The sequence below is a fragment of the Sceloporus occidentalis genome, unplaced genomic scaffold (genome assembly GCF_023333645.1).
Source record: "Sceloporus occidentalis isolate IW3139 unplaced genomic scaffold, rSceOcc1.0.p SCAF_2, whole genome shotgun sequence".
NCBI lineage: Eukaryota > Metazoa > Chordata > Lepidosauria > Squamata > Phrynosomatidae > Sceloporus > Sceloporus occidentalis.
This window is the reverse complement of record NW_028316982.1, coordinates 227542112-227562502: the sequence shown is the minus strand read 5'-3', so window position 1 is coordinate 227562502 and position 20391 is coordinate 227542112. Positions and strand designations below refer to the sequence as shown.

At 41.1% G+C, this 20391-nt stretch overlaps 1 protein-coding gene across 5 annotated transcripts in view; it reads right to left on the bottom strand.

Annotated features, from left to right (window-relative positions):
* MORC1 (MORC family CW-type zinc finger 1) overlaps window positions 1–20391 on the bottom strand; it is an 80562-nt gene that overhangs the window by 50633 nt on the left and 9538 nt on the right. For 4 of the 5 annotated variants that reach the window (XM_089512315.1, XM_089512312.1, XM_089512313.1 and 1 more), the window contains 7 exons: window positions 14211–14298; window positions 12737–12845; window positions 10209–10365; window positions 8617–8722; window positions 7303–7428; window positions 1845–1924; window positions 456–529 (listed from right to left, as the gene is read on the bottom strand). In XM_089512315.1, coding sequence (XP_089368441.1) covers window positions 456–529; window positions 1845–1924; window positions 7303–7428; window positions 8617–8722; window positions 10209–10365; window positions 12737–12845; window positions 14211–14298 — 740 coding nt within the window. The remainder of the gene's footprint in view (window positions 1–455; window positions 530–1844; window positions 1925–7302; window positions 7429–8616; window positions 8723–10208; window positions 10366–12736; window positions 12846–14210; window positions 14299–20391) is intronic. The other variant, XM_089512316.1, reaches the window with a different exon arrangement.

Genomic DNA, 20391 nt, shown 5'->3' with positions numbered 1-20391 from the left:
TGCTTGACTTGAAACTTTTTGCTTGACCAAAGCAATGATCGGGGCGGAGCAGGCACATTTCCTCACACGTATACAGTTTAACATAAAATAGAACACTTGAAGAGGGCTTGTATATGTAAATTAGTTTACCCAGTGCTGTGCTGTTTATGTTACCAACATTAGTTTTATGAATGGCCAATGCTAATGCTGTTGCTGTCACTTTCTATACTTAGTTTTCCTAACCGTTTTAGGGTTAATTATACATTTAATTTTCCTGACAGTCTACAGTCCTCCCAGTAACCCTGTGCCTAAGTGTCCTGGAGATCACTTTATGCACCTGATGAAATAGTAAAGTTCAGGACAGCTTATGCTATCATACAGTTGTTAGCCTTTAATGTGCCACAGGACTGTTGTTTCTCCTGTAACAGACTTAATAGAGCCATCCATTGAGAAAGTGTTTATCTTTGTTACAATACCTCACTGTCTTCACAGAAGGGAGAGTCTTGCAAATATTTTACTGTGCACTTTGCTTCCTTCACAGCCTCTTCAGCTACAAGGATAAACAAAAGTTTTTGTCAAACCATTCTAGGGACAGATTTAACTAGTGTACTGCACCATTAAGTAAAAATACTAAAAGTGACTCCATGAGACACTTAATGTTACGTCCAGGGCCTAAATCCAATTAGTAGTGTTGACTAGAGTAAATCCACTGAATCAATGGAACTTACAAAGTGTTGACTTGCCAAATTCCCATTGATTCAATGGGTATATTTAAATTGAGACTAGAAATGGATATAGTACTAGGTGACAAACACACGATCATGCTTTTATCACATGCATTCTCAGCCACCGCCACTCAATTGAGAAAGGTAGGGGCTAAAAGGACTTGAGTAAGTAAGTCCAGTTTTAATTGGGACTTTTGAAAATGTCTGAAACTAATTCAAAGACACTTTTAGTTCAAACCTTCCCACTGTAATATTTCGATGGTGTTATTTTCTTTCCAACCCACTCACTCTTATTTTAGGCTCTTCTCAAATCCATTCTATATATATATATAGAGAGAGAGAGCGAGAGAGAGAGAGAGCTTTTCATCTTATTTTAAAAAGCTTTCTTTACAGATATTTGAACACTGAATATATAAAAAATATACAATATTTAACAATGATAATCACATTTGAGCAGGTATTGGGTAAGAACATTTCAGCATATATTCAGTCAATTTTAATTAAATGTGTTTCACCAAAACCTAGCCATTTGTGATAGGATGGTCCAGTGTCATGGATCCTTTGTTAAGAAGAAAATAAATGGGTCCCAGATATAATAAAAATGTTTCAGTTATTCTAATCCATGTAAACTTATGTGTTTGTGTATTAGCTTTTCTAAGAGAATAACTGTCCAAACTCTGTTAATCCAACTTTCAATAGATAAACCATATCATGAGCGGAACTCATACCAATTTTAATGAAAGTGCAGCAATGTTTATACTCTTCACAGGCTTTCTGAAAGAAACCAAATCTAGGAAGACAGCACACTTATATCACATTATATCTGTGTAGCCTATACACTGTGTGATGCTCAAGTTCTTCACTGTGTGATGGACTCCTTACGACCATATATTCAGTAGGTGATTCTCCAAGTTCTATGATAAAGGTCCCCATGGAATAGATGAAAAAAATAAAAACCTCCCCATTCCAGCAGTTCAATTTTCTCCGTAAGTCCAAGAAGTTATTTGTTGTTTAGCAAAATCAAATCAAGAACTAAACCACAAAACCTGTATATTTCTAATTATGCATAACTAACCATGGGTAACACTTCAATATATAAACGTTAAAATGGTGTTATTAAGGCTATAGGAGACTTCCTACCAGCCTTTACTTCCAGTTCTGTCTTTCGTAATTCATTTATAGCAACTTGCTTGAATGAAGATGATATATATGGATACATCCTGTTAGGGCATATAACATACAGATGTATTATATTTATGTAACAGCACATGAAGACGAATCTGAATAGCAATCCTATCACGAAGACGCTATTTTCCCATTTTACAGACAGGGATATTTACTTGCACATTCACAATACTGCATACTTTATTTCCTAAAGACCCAATGTCCACACAATTTTAAAATAATTTCTCAATGGCAGATATACAGATGCCTATGAGTATGGGATCCCGATCTTGCAAGACTTGTCTATTAGGAGATATGTAGAATGAATGAATGAATGAGACTTTATTTATATACCGCCGTTCCTTCGATCACGGCAGTTTACAACATAGTAAAAATACAAAGTACAAAGATACCAGATATAAAATATACCAACAACAATCCCCCATATTAAAAACAGTACAATACATCGATTAAAATCCATCATTCAATCATATAATTAAAACCAGTAAAAAAAAAAAAAAGAAATAAAACAATTCCGATCAAACAAATCACACAATACATAGGAGAAAATATCGATTAGGACATGTGAGGAAAAGCTTGGCGGAAGAGGTAAGTCTTGAGATTTTTCTTAAAAGACTCGAGGGAGGGGGCCACGTGGAGCTCGTCAAGGAGAGAGTTCCAAGTCCGCGGGGCCGAGACAGAAAAAGCTCTATGCGCAGACGCTGTATATCTCACCTTAGGAACTCTCAAAAGTTGTCTCCCACCTGACCTGAGAGTGCGGGGCGGATTATATGGGGAGGGGCGGTCCTCCAAGTACTCTGGGCCCAAGCCATTTAGGGCTATATAGGTAACAACCAACACCTTGTATTGCACCCGGAAGCGAATTGGCAGCCAATGCAGATCTTTCAATATAGGTGTTATGTGGCTGGCTCTGGAGCTGCCAGTGACCAGCCTTGCTGCCATATTCTGAACCAACTGTAGCTTCCGAGTTTGGTACAAGGGTTGCCCCATGTAGAGCGCATTACAGAAATCAAGTCGAGAGGTTACCAGTGCATGTACCACTGTTTCAAGGTCACCCCGGCCCAGGAAGGGTCACAGCTGGCATATCAGCCGAAGCTGATAACAGGCACCTCTGACTGTCGCATCCACCTGGGAAGCCAGGTGAAGTGACAAGTCCAGAAGCACCCCCAGACTGCGAACTGTGTCCTTCACGGGGAGCGTGACCCCGTTCAGGACAGGTGGACAAATTTCCTTCCCGGGACTGGGGGAGCCTATCACAAGTACTTCCGTTTTCTCTGGATTCAGGCTGAGTCTATTTTCCCTCATCCAGCCCATTACCGACTCCAGACAGGCGTTGAGCGGAGAGATGCCTTCCTTAGTCACTGCATCAGTCGGAGACACAGAGAAGACTATTTGGGTGTCATCAGCGTACTGATAACACCACGCCCCGTGTCTCCGGATGATCTCTCCCAGCGGCTTCATGTAAATGTTAAATAGCATAGGGGACAAAATCGCTCCCTGAGGGACCCCAGATGTAAGGGCCCTCTTATCGGAGCGACAGTCCCCCAGCTCCACCATCTGGAATCTGCCTGAGAGGTAGGAACGGAACCACTTCAAAGCAGTGCCTCCGATGCCCAACTCCCCCATAGAGAAATGTGTGTGCGCACGGCGCTTTAAATAGCATCATATTTTGGAATCAGGGTCCCTGGTTAGTACTTGGATGGGGGAATGCGAAAGAATACCAGGTGCTTTAGCCTGTATTTCAAAGGAAGGCAATGGTAAACCATGCCTGAGTATTCCTTGCCTTAGAAAAGGCTCTGAAATTCATGGGGTCCCCATAATGTGACCGATGACTTCGAGGTGTACATACATCAGATACGCAGATGGAAGTAAAGGCAGAATATACATGATTCCTGTGCCTCAAAGCAAGCAGAGCTTCCACAACTTTCAGGAATAAAAAACTGCCCCAAAGCTAGTCACACTTTCCCCAGCTGAGGTAGATTTTGAATTTACTTTATATTGTGGCTTAGTTCATTAAGGTGTACGTTACATATAACATAGAACTTTTACATAACATGTATCAAGTTATTGTGGCAAAGAACAAAGGAACTAGTAGGAATACTGAATTATGTTTAATTATGTGTATTGTGTTTCCGGTGTTTGAGCCAGTTGAAGTGCCTGGCAGACAAGCCCCATGTAGGAACTTGTAAATTCATTGTGGTTTTTCCCTGTAATAACTGGTGGTGAAAAGTCACTCCCCCCCCCCCCCCCCCCCATTTCCATTTCTAAACCCTTCCTGAGATAGACGATCTGGGTATTGGTTCTCATTAAAGATGCAATCCTCTGCGCATCTTCTTGGGAGTAAAAGCCATGAAACTTGGTGCAATTTACTTCTTAGTAAGTATGCATAAAATTGGACTCCAGGTTCTCAAAGCCCACACAGGACTTGTCTACCAGGCACTTCAACGGGCTCAAAAAGACTAAGATATAGTGACATTTGGAGTTTCAGGATGGAGTGTTGTAATCTCTTAAATCCATGGTTTCACATTTGCAAGACAGCAAACAGTGGAAACACAATACACATAATTAAATTTAATTCAGTATTCCTATTTGTTCCTTTTTAAACTGTAGTGCTCAGAACTGGATACAGTATTCCAGGTGAGGCCTGACCATAGAATAATAGAGTTGGAAGAGACCGCAAGGGCCATCCAGTCCAATCCCCTGCCATGCCGGAAATCCAAATCAAAGCATCCCCAACAGATGGCCATCCAGCCTCTGTTTAAAGACCTCCAAGGAGGGAGATTCCACTACACTCCGAGGGAGTGTGTTCCACTGTCAGACCGAAGCAGAATAGAGCAGTATTATTACTTCCCTCAATATAGACACTAAACTTCTATTGAGGCAGCCTAGAATAGCATTGGCTTTATAGCAATAGCAAGTACATTTCTATACCGCTTACCAGTGAACTTAAGCACTCCCTAAACGGTTTACAAATTGTAAGCTAATTGCACCCAACAATCTGGGTACTCATTTTAGTGACCTTGGAAGGATGCAAGCCTGAGTCGAGCTTCAGCCCTTTTGCTAGTATTGAACTCGCAACCTTATGGTTTGTGAGTGAATGGCTGCAGTACAGGCATTTAACCACTGCACCACCAGGGCTGGTATTTTTTTTTTTTTTTTTGCTTCATTACATTTATCAGATAGACCTAGAGGCACACAGAGTTCCATTAAAAACAGAATCCTCTGACTTACATAGGATATTTAAAATAATCTTGCTTTAGTTTAAATCTGCACTCACCATATAACAAAGACATTATTGTTTTTAGCATCTTCAGTGCATTTTCAGAGTACAAAGGCTGGAAAAAAGCTGCTGCATCACACTGTTGATTCATGTTCAACTTTAGTCTACTAGGGCCCTGTTCAAACTGGCCATTAAGGCCGGCCTGGGAGCGGAGTGGGGGCATCACATCCACATGATGCATACCATGACTCCACCCCCCAGGGCGCCATGATGCCACACACTACTCTACATAGCATGCGGCGTTATGGTGCTCCTCCAGTGCTGTGTCCATATGTCACAGCGCTGAAGGAGTGCTGCCAAGCTGCGGCAATGCTACTATGGCACCCTTTCTAGGGTACAAAAAGGAGCCACTTTTTGCAGCTCTTTTTTGTGGCCTGGAAAGACGGGATTGGGGCCATGGTGTGCAGTTGCCAGGCCCCCAATCTGGCTAGGAAAGGGTGGTGTTGCGCGACTCCTACATCCCTTTTACATGCAGTCTTGTCAAGCCAGTTGTCCCTTATCCTGTATCTATGCATTTCATTTTTTTTCTCCCTAAGTGTACTACCTTACAATTCTCCCTTCTGAAATTCATTTTCTTAGTTTTGGCCCATATTTCTAATCTATTAAGATCATTTTGAATTTGAATTCTCTCTTCTGGGGTATTAGCTACACCTCATGATTTGGTGTCATCTGCAAATTTCATAAGCATGCCCTCTATTTTTTCAGCCAAGTCATTGACAAAGATGTTGAACAGCACTGGGCCCAGGACAGAATCCTATGGCACCCCACTGGGCATTTCTCTTCAGGATGAAGAGGAGCCACTGCTGAGTACACTTTGGGTTCAGCTGGACAACCAGATACAAATCCATCTAACAGTTGCATTGTTTAACCCACATTTTACCAGCTTGTTTGGCACAATACGAACTAGGGCTCAGAAGCCTGCGGTTGCTGCGCACTCCCAAGCCCTAGTTTTGGCCCGAGGGCGCTATAAGGCACCCGTTTGTATTGGGCCTTAGTTATCCATCCTGGTTTCCTGAGACATGGACCCATTTTTCCTTCTCACTGGAACTGTTTGAAATTATGCCTTCAATATCTCCCTTTTGAGAAACTCTCATCTGTCCTGAACTACCTTCTCTTTTACCATTCCTTATTTATGGCATTATTAAGCACAGTTTGTAAGATTTTGTTTGTTTTCATCACCAAAGTGGTATCTGCCTGTATCACTGTTTAGGTAAATTCACTTTTTAAAATGTTGTCTGTGGCCCAATGAACCTGTCCTGAGTGTTTCTGGTTAACAAATCACTGGAATACACAAAAGGTCTAGTCATCTATTTTTCATACATGTCATCTATTTTTCATACATGTAGTACAATGAACTTGACTACTACAGTATATATATAAACTCCCCCCTCACACAGCACCCACTTTATAGACCTCCCACTATTTAGTGCAGTTAGTACAGTGCACCTGTGTTATATACGGCCGTGCTATACGCGGCTTCCAACATATGCGAGAAGCTTGCGCTGGAAGTAGCCTCAGTGTGCCCGGAAGAAGTAATGGGGCACGCGCTGCGAGTACGAGCCCCATTACTTCCAATGGGGCTCCAGTATATGCATTTTTTCCTTACGTTGGGGGGGGGGATCCGGGACGGATCCCCTGCGTAAGGAAAGGGTGCACTGTGCTGGACAAGTTCCTAGCTTTATTACAGCTTCTATCAGAACATTAATTTGGCTTGCTCAACTGAACCTTAAATTCATGCTACATATTACAAGATTAGGAGTCCATTAAAAAGTGAACTCCGTACATAGCCTGCAATTATTCATTGGCACTTTTTCAGAACTGCCTGAGTAACTTTCACTCCAGTGAAAATGCACAGAAACAAGACAAAACAAAACACACATCAGCCCCTGAGCTGTCTAGTGATTATTTTATGTAAAGTGTTCTATATTTTGGGTCAAAGGGTTTGGTCACAACTGATTACCTTTTAATGGTCCAGCCTACCAGTGTGATTTGAACTTGGCTCATATTATAAATTGTTCTGCCATCAAAATCAATTTCACACCATGGCCTCAAAAAGTGTTGCCACTGCTTTTGAGCACACTGCTTTGGAAATGTGAATATCTGGCTTTGTAATCATAAGAGAGGCTGACTCACCTGGGTCTGTAAAAGCAATAAGGCAAGCGCTTGGTTTCTACTTTCTTGCCTTGAATGAATATCCTCATACGTGGGTCAAAGTATAATATAGTTATATAGGCTCTCAGCGACCACTGTTCTGGAAGGCTGGTTCAGGAAAGTGTTTAAGGCAGAATTATTTTAAGACCACAAAGGAAAACTACTGGTTTGAGGAAATTATGTGCATAATTAGCTTGAACAACAACAACACAAACATACTCTTAGGCTCTTGCTAAATGTTCTTGAAAATCCATAACATGCTATCCAATTCTTTTCCCAAAGTGAACATATGAATAAATATCTGGAAGCATGAAAACAGACTTGTTAAAATAGTATGTGCTATGAATACTCTCTAGGTACTGCAGAAGGCTTTTAAAAACTGAGCTACATGGATCAATTTTTTGGTTCTGGATGACACTGCCATTTGTTCACTGAGAAATCCAGGTAAACTCTCTTTATATTTAGGAAAAATAAGACAGTACAATATAATGTAACATGGATTAGCAATGAATTACCACCATTATTTTTGTGACTATTATGAATTCAAAAGTATTAATAAGCCAAATTCTGCAAGTGCATTTTCCTCTCCCAGTCTGTCAGTGACCACATCACATCACTACTGCTGCATTTTGTGCTGCTATGCAAAGTAGCTTCGGGTGTGCTCAACCTGGGAGACCACAAGCAAGGAAGAAAGATGTGCTCTATACTTGGGAGGATGGAGTCAAACAAAGGAATACTTTGGCTCCTCTGGATCTAGCTATCACAGATTCAGAGACAAAAGTGCACTGAGACCTATGTGTATGTACAAAGGCCACTACATCTTGTCCTCTCAACATGCAAGGAACAAGTTTAATTATGCCCATTATTTGTAGTTTCTTTTAGGTTTTCCTCCCCATCCTCTAGTTTTTTTTTTAATGAACTTACTTTCTAATACATATCTGGTGTTATGGAGACTAAAAATGACATTTAAAGAAATAATGTGAGATTGTAAATATGTTGTACAAATCATATTGTGGTCAGATTCTATCACTGACCTATTTAATGGATAGGCACTTTCTAGTTCTTGGCATCCAAACAAATCAGCTTGCTTGTACAAAACATTCTCCAAAACATTTATTCATACCTATTTTAGATATTCTGCTGTGTATTTTAACTGATGTCTTTTCACTGATGTTGTTTATCTGTTCACTGTTGTTGTTCCCAGCCTTGATTCATGGGGTGAGGCGGGTAAGAAATAATAATAATAATAATAATAATAATAATAATTATTTTCATTCTCATGCCTAACAAACTTACATCTCTGTGCTTTCAGTAATCAATATGTCCATCTGGTCTGTTTGAATGTCAAGTTCTGCCTCCCCGCTGATTGTGAGTTTCAAATTATATATCACCAGCAAAGTCCCTAATAGGAAAGTTAGAAGATATTATTAAAAAGGCAGCTTTTCTTTTTAAAAATCTCACAGAAACCAATAAAATGGAAGAATCTACAGTAACTGCAATTCAGCAAACAAGGACTGTTCATGAGATCAGATTCTGCCCTTAAATCAGCTAGAGTGCATCCAAAACCACTAGAGTTACATTCAAAATCACAAATCCTCCCATCACTGAAAGAATGACACACTCACCCATGAATAAACACTGTTCAATTATTCCAATAGTGCAAAGAACAGAATGCAGTTCTTTGCCCAGGGTGAGACATGATGATCAAAGAAACACTAGCAGAAAATGCATGAATACATTTTACTGCTTCTTTTCGTGCATCTATCATAATGTGTGAAACAGGAACTCTAATAGTTTCACAAGGGTGAAATTTGCACAGCTGACCTCAATGAAGGTAAGACATGTGGGTTACATACATTATAGGGAAAGAAGAAAATATGCTACATCTGCTCTAGGACTACAGTCGTCCTTCCGTATCTGTGGACTTGCCATTCGCAGTTTTGATTATTTGCAAATGGCAAGCCCAAGGAACAACTCCTCCCTCCCTCCCTCCTTACTTTACTGAGCACAGCCTGGCCTCGGTCAGTGCAGCCTTCCTCCAGTTGGTGCAGCCTTGCCGCACTGGCCGGAAGACTGTGCCTACCAAAGCAAGGGAGCATCAGCCTAAGAAAGGCTTTGCCTCAGCTAGAATGGTCTTCCCGGTCAGCCATTTTCCCAGCCAGCGCAGTCTTCCTCTGGCCAGCACGGCTTCCTTCAAGTTGGTACAGTTGCCTTCCCAGCTGGCGAGGCAAGGCTAGGCTGGCTGGAAGAAAACCATTCCATCCTAAGGAAGGCCTTGTCTCAGCTGGCATGGCCTTCTTCCGGCCAGCGCAGCCTTCAGCTCGCCAGAGCGATCTTGCTCTGGTAGGCATAGCCTTGCCTTGCCAGAAGCAAGGTTGTGCCGGCTGGGAAAATGGCTGTACTAGCTGGAAGGTTACATCGGCTGATGCAAAGCCTTCCTTAGGCCATAGTGGCCCTGCCTCAGAAGGAGCAAGCTTATGCTAGCTGAGAAAATGGCTGTGCCGGCTGGAGAAAGGCCACTTTGGCTGAGGCAAGGCCTTTTTAGGCGCAGTTTTCCTCCAGTCAGTGTGCGTCATATGCACCCCCACCCCCATGCAGCCCTTTTGGGCTGTCTGTTTGAGGCCAAAATGGAGTTCTCTCAGGATTGCATATATTCCACTCCATTCCATTTCCATTTCTCCTCAGTTTCACTTCAGCCAATCCACTGGGCTATTTCTGCATCCTTCCTAATCCCAGTATCACTATTCTCCTAAGATTTGCTTAATTATCCTTCTCAAGTGGCTACCTAAAGCAAAGAACTCTGCCCCTGAACTTTGACTTTAATATATATGACATTAGTATATATGGATTGGGTAAGTAATGTTGATGGGATATATATATAAGCTCACCTGTTTTCCCATAAATGCCATCAAACTGCTTCATCAGTTCCTTTTCATTCTTGAAAGGAGAATATTTGTAAATTATTGACACTTGTGTGGCGAATTTCTCAGAGTTGTCCATTGGCTTTCTTGTATTACTTGACCATGAAGGAATTGGGACTACGACCTACAAATGCAGGGGGAAATAGTGCTTCTAGTTCAGACATGTTCAAATGAAGAAGAAAGCTATTGTGGTTAGAATTCTGAATGGAAACCTAGCAGTTTCAGGTTTGGTTCCACACCCTGAGTCATGGAACACATTTGGTAAACTAGGATGCATCTATACAGAATTAATGAAGTTTGAAACCACTTTAACTGCCTTGACTCAATGCTATGGACTCCTGGGATTTATAATTTTGTGAGATATTTCACTTCTTATAGTATTCTATGGTATCCTTCTGGAACGCCTGAGAAAGTTAGGTATCAGTGGCACTGTTCTACAGTGGTTCCGGTCCTACCTCTCAGGCAGATTCCAGATGGTGGCACTGGGAGACAGTTGCTCTACTAAGAGAGCTAAAATTTGGTGTCCCCCAGGGTGCCATAATGTCTCCCATGCTGTTTAACATTTACATGAAGCCGCTGGGAGAAATCATTCAGAGACATGGGGCAGAATGTCATCAGTACGCTGATGACACCCAAATTTATTTCTCTATGTCTCAGGCTGATGCAGTGACTAAGGATGGCATCTCTCCTCTGAATGCCTGTCTTGGGTTGGTAATGGACTGGATGAGGGAAAACCGATTCAAGCTGAATCCAGGTAAGACAGAGGTACTCGTTATAGGAAACCCAAGCCCGGGTATGGAATTATGTCAGCCAGTTCTGGATGGGGTCACACTTCCCCTGAAAGACTCTGTCCGCAGCTTGGGGGTGGTTCCTTGACTCATCGCTTCACCTGACAGCTCAGGTGAATGCGACAGTCAGGAGCGATACGCCAGCTGCGCCCCTTCCTGGAACAGGGAGACCTTGAAACAGTTGTACATGCGCTGGTCACCTCTCGAATGGACTTCTGTAATGCGCTACATGGGGCTACCCTTGTGCCAAGTTCAGAAATGTCAACTTGTACAACGTATGGCAGCCAGGTTAATTACAGGTTCTCGTCGTAACGATCACATAACATCAGTTTTGAAATCCCTTCACTGGCTGCCAATTAGTTTCCGGGCAAGGTACAAGGTATTGGTGATTACCTTCAGAGCCCTACATGGCTTGGGTCCAGAATACTTAAGGGAACGCCTTCTTCCATACAGTCCGTCCCGCACTCTAAGGTCCTCGGGGAAGAATCTACTTCAGCCAATAAAACCTAGGCTAACTTCAGTCACCCAGAGGGCCTTTTCCATCGCAGCTCCAAAGCTATGGAATGACCTGCCGAAGGAGATCCGTGACATTTCTACTCTTACAGCCTTTAAGAAGGCTCTTAAGACGGATCTCTTCCAGCAGGCCTTTCCTACCTAGTTCCTCTCCTCATTTACTTACGTCACTCTGTCCATCAATTCTTCTCTTGAATTAATGAGAAGAATTAAATTAAAATTAATGAAATTATATTCTTGCCTCAAGATGAAGAGCCCTCCCTCTATCCCAACTGTCATCATCAGACCTGGGAGGGAGTAAAAAAGACAGGCCCGACCGATTTCCATCAGGCCTAACTGTAAATTTACTGTAACTAACATCGTTCTCTTTAATTTTATTGTATTTTATTTATTTTTTGTATTTTATTTTATTTTATTCTCTATTTTTTATTTTTTATATTTTTATTGCTGTAACCCGCCTGGATTCCTTGTGATTGGGTGGCTATAAATAAATTATTCTTATTCTTATTCTTATTCTTATTCTCTGCCACTGTGGCCAGGTCATCAAAATGTCAACATGCTCAATTAATTGAAACAAGGGATGTAAATCTCCCTGGATGAATGGGGCCATGCTTTTCTTCCAGAGTTGTTGTTGTCAAATTGTAAGTGGGGTTGGGAATCATAGAAGCTGTCTTGAATACCTTACTGAGTGCAGGGATACCAGAAATGCACAATAAATAATATTTTTCCTGCTTCTTGTTTCTAGTTTTACTACGTTTTAGGTCTTTCATTTGGGTTCTTCCAATTGGATGATTCTGCCAAATAAAAGACAATGTGTAGCTTTTCCACCTTCTACTCTTTAACAGGTTTTCTGTGGTAAGAAAATAGAAAGGAAAACACAGAAGGGTTACAAATGAAATATGTTATCAGGAATCTTTCAGAAGGCAAGGGAATGAAAATGAAAAGCGTGGAATGAAACAAGTTTGTTATGTTTCAAACAAATAATGCTCATAACATCAATCAGTTAATTAATAATGGCTATTAAGTAAAACTTGGAAGAGTTACTTTTTGGACTACAATACCAGAATCCAAAACTCTCACAAGGAATTCTGGGTGGGAATGTGTGTGTGTGTTACATCTTGCTAAAAGTAGTTTTTCCAAGCACTATTATTACATTGTGTTGAAAGTTTCTTTAAGCTGAATAAATATACATACCTCATTCAGACCTTCCATTTCACAGAAAGTCTGAGAGAAAAGAAGGCATGTCATTGTTGTCTCTTTCTTGGTGAATAATATGAAGTCTTTCCCTATACGCATAGAACCTCTGCAGTAAAGACACAGGAAAAGTCTATTTTTAAAAGAGGTGCATTGTCTGCATATTAACATAGGCAGAAGAGAGCCAGAACACTGCTCCTAGGCTCCTTGTCACGCAAGGCCCATCTAAACTTTTTTTAATGGCTTTCCACATGCAGACCTTTATTTTATAAGCTCACTTATTATGGACACTATAAACCTGATACGATTTTTATTTATCTATGTTATTTATCTATGTTTACTTGTTATATACGTATACAATCTTAGATGAGTTTAGGACATTAACAATCTTAACATTAAAAACCTAGTTAAAATAACAAATTACTGAAAATACTTAAATGCACCAATCCAAATACAGTAGAGTCTCGATTTTCCAACCTTCAATTATCCAACATTCCGGATTATCCAATGTCGCTGCTCAGTGATTTCTTTACATTTTCAGAGGACTGAACTGTTTATACAGTACATATTGTACATCACAATGTTGATCAGTGATTTCTTTACATTTTAGAGGACTGTTTATACATTACAATGTTATTCCTATAACGTTACTGCAACGTTACTTTTACTGTTACTGCAATAAAACTTCAATACGTTTGCAATTCATAGTGATTTCAAGGCTTTTCTTGGACCCTCTGGATTATCCAACATTTTCGGCTATCCAACTATCAGCCCGCCCGTTTATGTCGGATAATCAAGACTCTACTGTATCACTAAACCATACACCCAAAATTGTAAATATCTAAAGTAATACAAGGTACTGACTAAAATACTGTAACCAAAAACAAAAACAAAAAAAAAAAAAAAAAAAAAAAAATCGCACTAATCAAAGACAAATGTAATAAATCTCAGTTGGAGAAGAGGGCTTTGGGGACAGGAGCTAAAACAGTGTTGTTCTAAGATTGTCATATTAGGTTGCATATTTTGTCACCATGTGTACACCCACAGCATTGAGACTGATCTGCAAATATGTTATCATCCCAGCCAAAAGAATTGTCGATGAGTCTGAAGTAGCAATATAAAGCAGAAACTGTGCAATTGGTTTAACCTGTTTATTAGTTGTACTAATCTGTTTTACCTTCCTTACTTTTATGAATTTTTCTTCAGAATGTTATTACTATATTATCAGAGATTATTATTTCATTGTATTTGTATTTCATTGCTATTAAACTGCTCTGAGTACCATTTAGTGAAAAGGGGGAATACTAATTTAATACACTAATAAGTAATACATCCCACACCATCTTTTATAATAGTACTTGGGAACTCTTTTCCTTTGAACACCAAGGAGCACAAAATCTTCTTCAATGACTAAATTTGAAAAACATTTAAAATACAACAATCTAAACAACCAAACTGTACAAAAAACTCTTACGATTTCAGGCCATTCCCATAGCGTCCAATCATTGTAGGGTTGGACCGCTTAGAAGATCTTCCAAAATACACAAGATCTGTAGCTTCTCCTGTAACAGATTTACAATAATATTTCTATCTGAGGTGCTTGTTAGAATCCTCTAGTTACCATATATACTCATCTGTAAGTTGACCTAGTTTATATGTCGAGGGCAACTTTTGGGGCCAAAAATGTGGCTTTTTATATGACCCGTGGATATGTCGTGGGCCCGACTTAAGGGGCAGCCCAGCTGGGGAGAGGCTGCTGGCGATCTCTTGCCCTTGGAAGCCTGTCCCCAACTGGGATTTCCCCAATGGAGGCAGCCTGGCTGGGGAGAGGCTGCAGGGTGATTGGTCACCTCTCCCAGCAACAATCTTCTGAGTTGAGCACAGACACATTGTGTTTATTAGATATATTATATTTTAAACAATTGCAGGCCACTGAGGAAGACAGTTGTCGAAACGCGTCTGGCCTCTAGTGTTTTATATCATTTTATGTTTTGATTTATTTTGCATTTATATAATTCTTAGTGGGGTATTGTTACCCTTTTAGACACCTTTACTGGCTTTTTTGTTCCAGGGTCTGAATTTGAGTTTGGACATTTTATTCATTCTTTACTACTGCTCATTTTTCAGTGGGGTATTTATACCTTTTTAGAAATTTTACTGGCTTTTCTATTTGAGGGCGTAATTTATCCCTTATTTCTTCACAGTTGTGTGTTTTGGTAATTGGAGGTAGGTTATATTTTACATACATAAATATTTGCTTTGGTAGAACCCTTCAGTTTGGTTTTATATTGAAATATAATCAGGTGAATCATGCTGATATTGAAGTTGATGTAATAATGTCTTTTAAGAGTACAATCTGATCTGATCTGATCTGGGATACTGCTGAATCACAGAGAAGGATTACAGTTGGAGATTTAAATTGTAACTTTTGTGGTTAGCAGGTGATCACTGTTTTCCCCCTGACTCAACTCTTTAAAGATATTTGTCTTATGAAGGGACAGGAGGACACTGGCACCAATAGAGGAAGAGTTCTCTCTCACACAATGTTTGTCCAGGCTGTGCTTTAAATCTCCTCCTTGCATTTTGTAGTGATTGTAGTGACAAGTCAGATTAGGCCAGGTGTCACCATCAGATCCAGTCACACCCAGAGCAACCAGAAGCTGTTAAGATGTTCTGCTTAGGGTTGGAGGCATTTGTCTGGCAAGGCTTGAAATAGAACCACCCCCTTCAAGCCTAGGTTGCTAAAAATAGTGAGCCCCAGTCTCCATCTTTTTTGCATCTGCTTTAAATGTTTAACATAATGAAGCCCCAGGACCCACATGCTGATCACTGCTGCCTGTGCAAAGCTGCCTTCTCCTCCAGCGAAGGAAGCTGGCACACCAAGTTTCAAAGAATTAATTTGGCACAGTGGGGATTCTAAGAACACCTGATACACACATTATGTGAAGAGTTTATTTTAAGCACTGGTTAACCTAAGCTGCAGGAGACATGCTTCGCAGTTATCTTCTTGGCACCAGCTTGAAGCAGCCATGATCCCGTCTTACCCTATAAGCTGTTTGTACTTAACACCCAAAAAGAAGAGGGAGGGATGTTCTCTCCTGGAAACAATTAGATGAAGCAAAAGGGCATTTTGTGCCAAGTTACTTTCACTGCAGCAAAAAGTTTCCTGAAAACACAAATGGACACTGCAAAGGAGCTCCCAATGGTACAAATGTGACACAGACCTGACATCCAGGGCATATTAACCTGATCTTTCAAAATTGGTGCTAAGATCCAAGCTCCATCCTATACAAGTAACTAGTGTCTCTCTCTCTTTTTTAACATTTATACAAAACTGCATGGGTATGCTGAGTTGGCTTGGGCCCTAGCATTGAAGGGAGGAAGACTTAATCTAGGGACTGGGAATTCCAGAAACTGTGGACATCAGCTTCTAGAAGCCCAATCCAGGGATTTGAGGAGCTATAGTCCAAAACATCAAGTCAAAGGTTGTCTACCCCTTATTGTTTTTTCCTTAACCTTTTCCTCTCTTGCTGTTTCCTCAATCAGAACTGGTCCCCTGAAGCTAAACAGGGTAGAGTAGGGCAGGTAGAGGCATAGCACAGGTACCTATCACCCACTCAACACCTGCTTGAGGGTGGTGGGTGAGGGGGTTAACTGTATCCTCTAGGAGAAAAGGAAGACAGTATTTTGAAAAAAAACAAAAAACAAACAAACAGCATATGGGAAAAGGTTAAATGTCCCTCCCTTCAGTTGCAGCCTTCAAGCAATTCATAACCCATGACTTCTAAAACTAGAAATGGCAGCAACAGACCAAAGTATTATCTTTTGGATCACATGTGTGTCTCTCAAATGCATATAATATACACTCCAGATTGGAAAAAAAAATCCATGACTGTGCTAATCTTCCACAAGTTCAGATAACCGATTTCAAATGGGAGGAGAACTTATATATAGCTGAAGAAGCTCAGTGGTTCTGTTCCTACCTCTCGAGAAGATTCCAGATGGTGGCACTGGGAGACAGTTGCTCCTCTAATAGAGAGCTAAAATTTGGCATCTCTCAGGGCGCCATCCTGTCTCCCATGCTGTTTAACATTTACATAAAGCCGCTGGGTGAGACTGTCCAGTCATGAGGTGGGGTGTTATTAGTATGCCGATGACACCCAAATATATTTCTCTATGTCTCCGACTGATGCAGTAACTAAGGATGGCATCTCTCCTCTGAATGCCTGTCTTGGGGCGGTAATGAACTGGATGAGGGAAAAGCAACTCAAGCTGAATCCAGATAAGACGGAGGTACTTGTTATTGGAAACTCGAACCCCGGAATGGAGTTATGTCAGCCAGTTCTAGATGGGGTCACAGTTCCCCTGAAGAACTCTGTCCACAGCTTGGGGGATGCTCCTTGACTTGTCACTCCAGCTGTCAGCGCAGGTGGATGTGACAGTCAGGAGCACTTGCTACCAGCTTTGGTTGATACATCAGCTGCACCCATTCCTGGAGCCAGGGGATCTTGAAACAGTAGTACATACACAGGTAGCCTCTCACTTAGACTTCTGTAATGTGCTTTACTTGGGACTACCTCTGTGCCAATTTCAGAAACTTCAGATGGTACAAAATATGGCAGCAAGACTAATCACAGGTACTTCCCAGAACAATCATATAACACCTGTTCTGAAGTCCCTTCTGAAGTCCCTGCCAATGAGTTTCTGGGCAAGGTACAAAGTGTTGGTGATTACCTTTAAAGCACTACATGGCTTGGATCCAGAATACTTAAGGGAATGCCTTCTTCAGTACTGCCTTTCCCGCATATTAAGGTCAACGCCGCAAGGAAGGGAGGTGCACGCCAGAAGAAAACAGTGATGTGCGCTCTTGTGGCGTGCACGCCGCGCGTTACTGCGGGCACAAGCCCCATTCATTTGAATGGGGTTTGAGCATCCGTGTTTTTTCCCTTACGTGGGGGGGGGGGGAGAGGCTGGAACGGATCCTCCGCGTAAGGGAAGGGACAACTGTATTGTGACCATGACTATGCCTATATCCTGAACAAGTGTGCAAACATTCTCAGCAATACATTTGTATCTACCCAAATATTTTAATCTGTATAATATCTTAGCCAGTCTTGTGATTTTTTTCATCTGTTGTTTTTTATCATGGTTATTAATGGAATTGTCCAGAATCCAAGGATGTACTTCTACTGGATTCCACTGCCAATACTAGAGTTGATGCCCCCCGTTCCCTACTGTAGCCTCACCCCATGCACTCTTATAAGACAGCTCAGTGCGGCTGTGAGCACACAGAAGACTGGAGTGGGAGTGTGAAAGAAAGGAATTCCTGATTCTGCTGACAATGGATAGAGAACATCACTGGATTAAGAAATACACAGAATCATAGAATTAGAAGAGACCACAAGGGCCATCCAGTCCAACCCCCTGCCATGCAGGAACTCAAAATCAAGGCATCACAGACAGATGGCAATCCAGCCTCTGTTTAAAAACCTCCAAAGGAGATTCCACCACACTCTGAGGGAGTGTTTCCCCTGTCTAACAGCTCTTACTGTCAGAAAGTTCCTCCTAATGTTTAGGTGAAATCTCTTTTCCTGTAGCTTGCATCCATTGTTCTGGGCCCTATTCTCTGCAGCAGCAGAAAACAAGCTCACTCCATTATGGTTTTTTGTTTTAGGATTTTAAAAATGCATTCTCTACAGATGTTTTACACTATGCAGAAATTTGATCTGACAAAAGGTAGTACAGATATGTTTAAACTAAATAAATAGTTCAACAGTGGAATCCATTACCGCAAAATGTGGTTGTATCCACCAATACAAAAGAGAATTTGATAAATGTATGGTGCATACACTATGGCTTCTTGCATCATTCAGGGTCAGAGTCAACATGTCACTCTGGGAAAGAGTGGAAATGCCCTGATGACCTATGGGTTATGAGTTTTCTACAGACTTCTACTTGTCCAGTGTGGTAGTGGTGGTGGCATGTTGGACTAAATAGGCCTTTAGTCTTACTCATAAGGATATAGGCAGCAGGTTTGCACTGTGTCATACTTTTAGTCCATCTAAGCCCTGGTGGCGCAGTGGTTAAATGCCTGTACTGCAGCCATTCACTCAAAACCACAAGGTTGCGAGTTCAAGACCAACAAAGGGCCCAAGCTCGACTCAGGCTTGCATCCTTCCGAGGTCGCTAAAATGAGTACCCAGACTGTTGGGAGCAAATTAGCTACTTGCTAATTAGCTTGCTTGCTAATTAGCTTACTTGCTGTTCATGATCTTTGGAATAGCGGTATATAAATAAAACAAATATCGGTATATAAATAAAACAAATTATTATTATTATTATTATTATTATTATTATTAACCTCCTTTAATCAACTCTGACTGGTTGAAAATGTCTAATATTTCAGGCAAAATTCTTTCCTAGCCCTACCTGGAGATCACTGATGGTTTCTTCTTGCTTAAATTCTAATTATGCCCAGACCAGTTTAGCTTCCAAAATTGGATAAGGTGGATGTGTTCAGGATAATAAAGATGGCAAACAATCCTCTTTTTAAGCTAAACTGAGATTTTGATTGGCAGCATTATATGCACACATGCACACAGACACACCATTAATGGGAGTTCAGATCAACAGGCTCCTATCAGAACGTTGCGAACTGGAAGTCCAGTAACTCTTAACAGAAACTGGGAGATAGAGATGCTGCCAAGATTTGTGGCAGGGCTTGATTCCTTCAGGTTCATGCTTGTTGCATATATATGTCTTTGCTCGGACTTACATATTGACAATTATTATTTATTGCATGTAGAACCTAACTTTCCACTAAGAGGCTCAAGGCAGATCCATGGTCACCCCCATTTTACATTCACAACAAACCTGTGAAATAAGTAAAAGTGAAAGACATTGAGGCCTAAGGGCACACATGAACTTCATGGCTGCATGCAGTGGTGGATGGTGCCGTCCAGGTCAGTGGGGTGGTGAAGTCACTCCAGATTTTATATAGATTTATAAGAGCTACCCAAGGCAAAGAACCTATTTAGGAATGTGATTCAGCACCCTTTAAAGAGAATTCCTTTGAAGTCTGGACCAATGGTTCTTAACATGTGAGCTATAGACCCCCTAGGGGGCCACAGTATTCTCACAGCGGACCCATGAAGTCTGCTCAGCCCACCTCCTCTCCTCAGAAGAGCAGCCATATGACAGGAGCCAAGGCAAAGGCTTGATGGGTCTGCACACTGCCATTCAACCCACTCTAGCTGCAAACAGCTGGGAAGAAGCAAGAGAAAAATCTTCCTTCCCTCTCTGGCACCTCTGAGGTAAAATTTAACTGTATTTGTTAATGATTCAGTGTTCAAGTCCAGAATCTAATGGTGATTCAATGTGTTGTTGTTGTTAGGGTTTTAAATCTTGAGTTAAGTCAGGGGGAGGTGGAATCTGTGGCAACAAAATATATTTAAATGAGATTCCTAGTAAAGAAAAGGTTAGGAACCACTGGTCTAGATTAAAACCTGCAGCAGATTCCTTACCCTAACAGCATAAGAACCATTAGCCACACTGGCTGCATGGAAATATTAATGCTGGTTTTCCCAGTCCTAGTTCAGTACTTTAAGCATTAGACGACATCAACACTCAACACAATGCATACAGGTATTAACTTA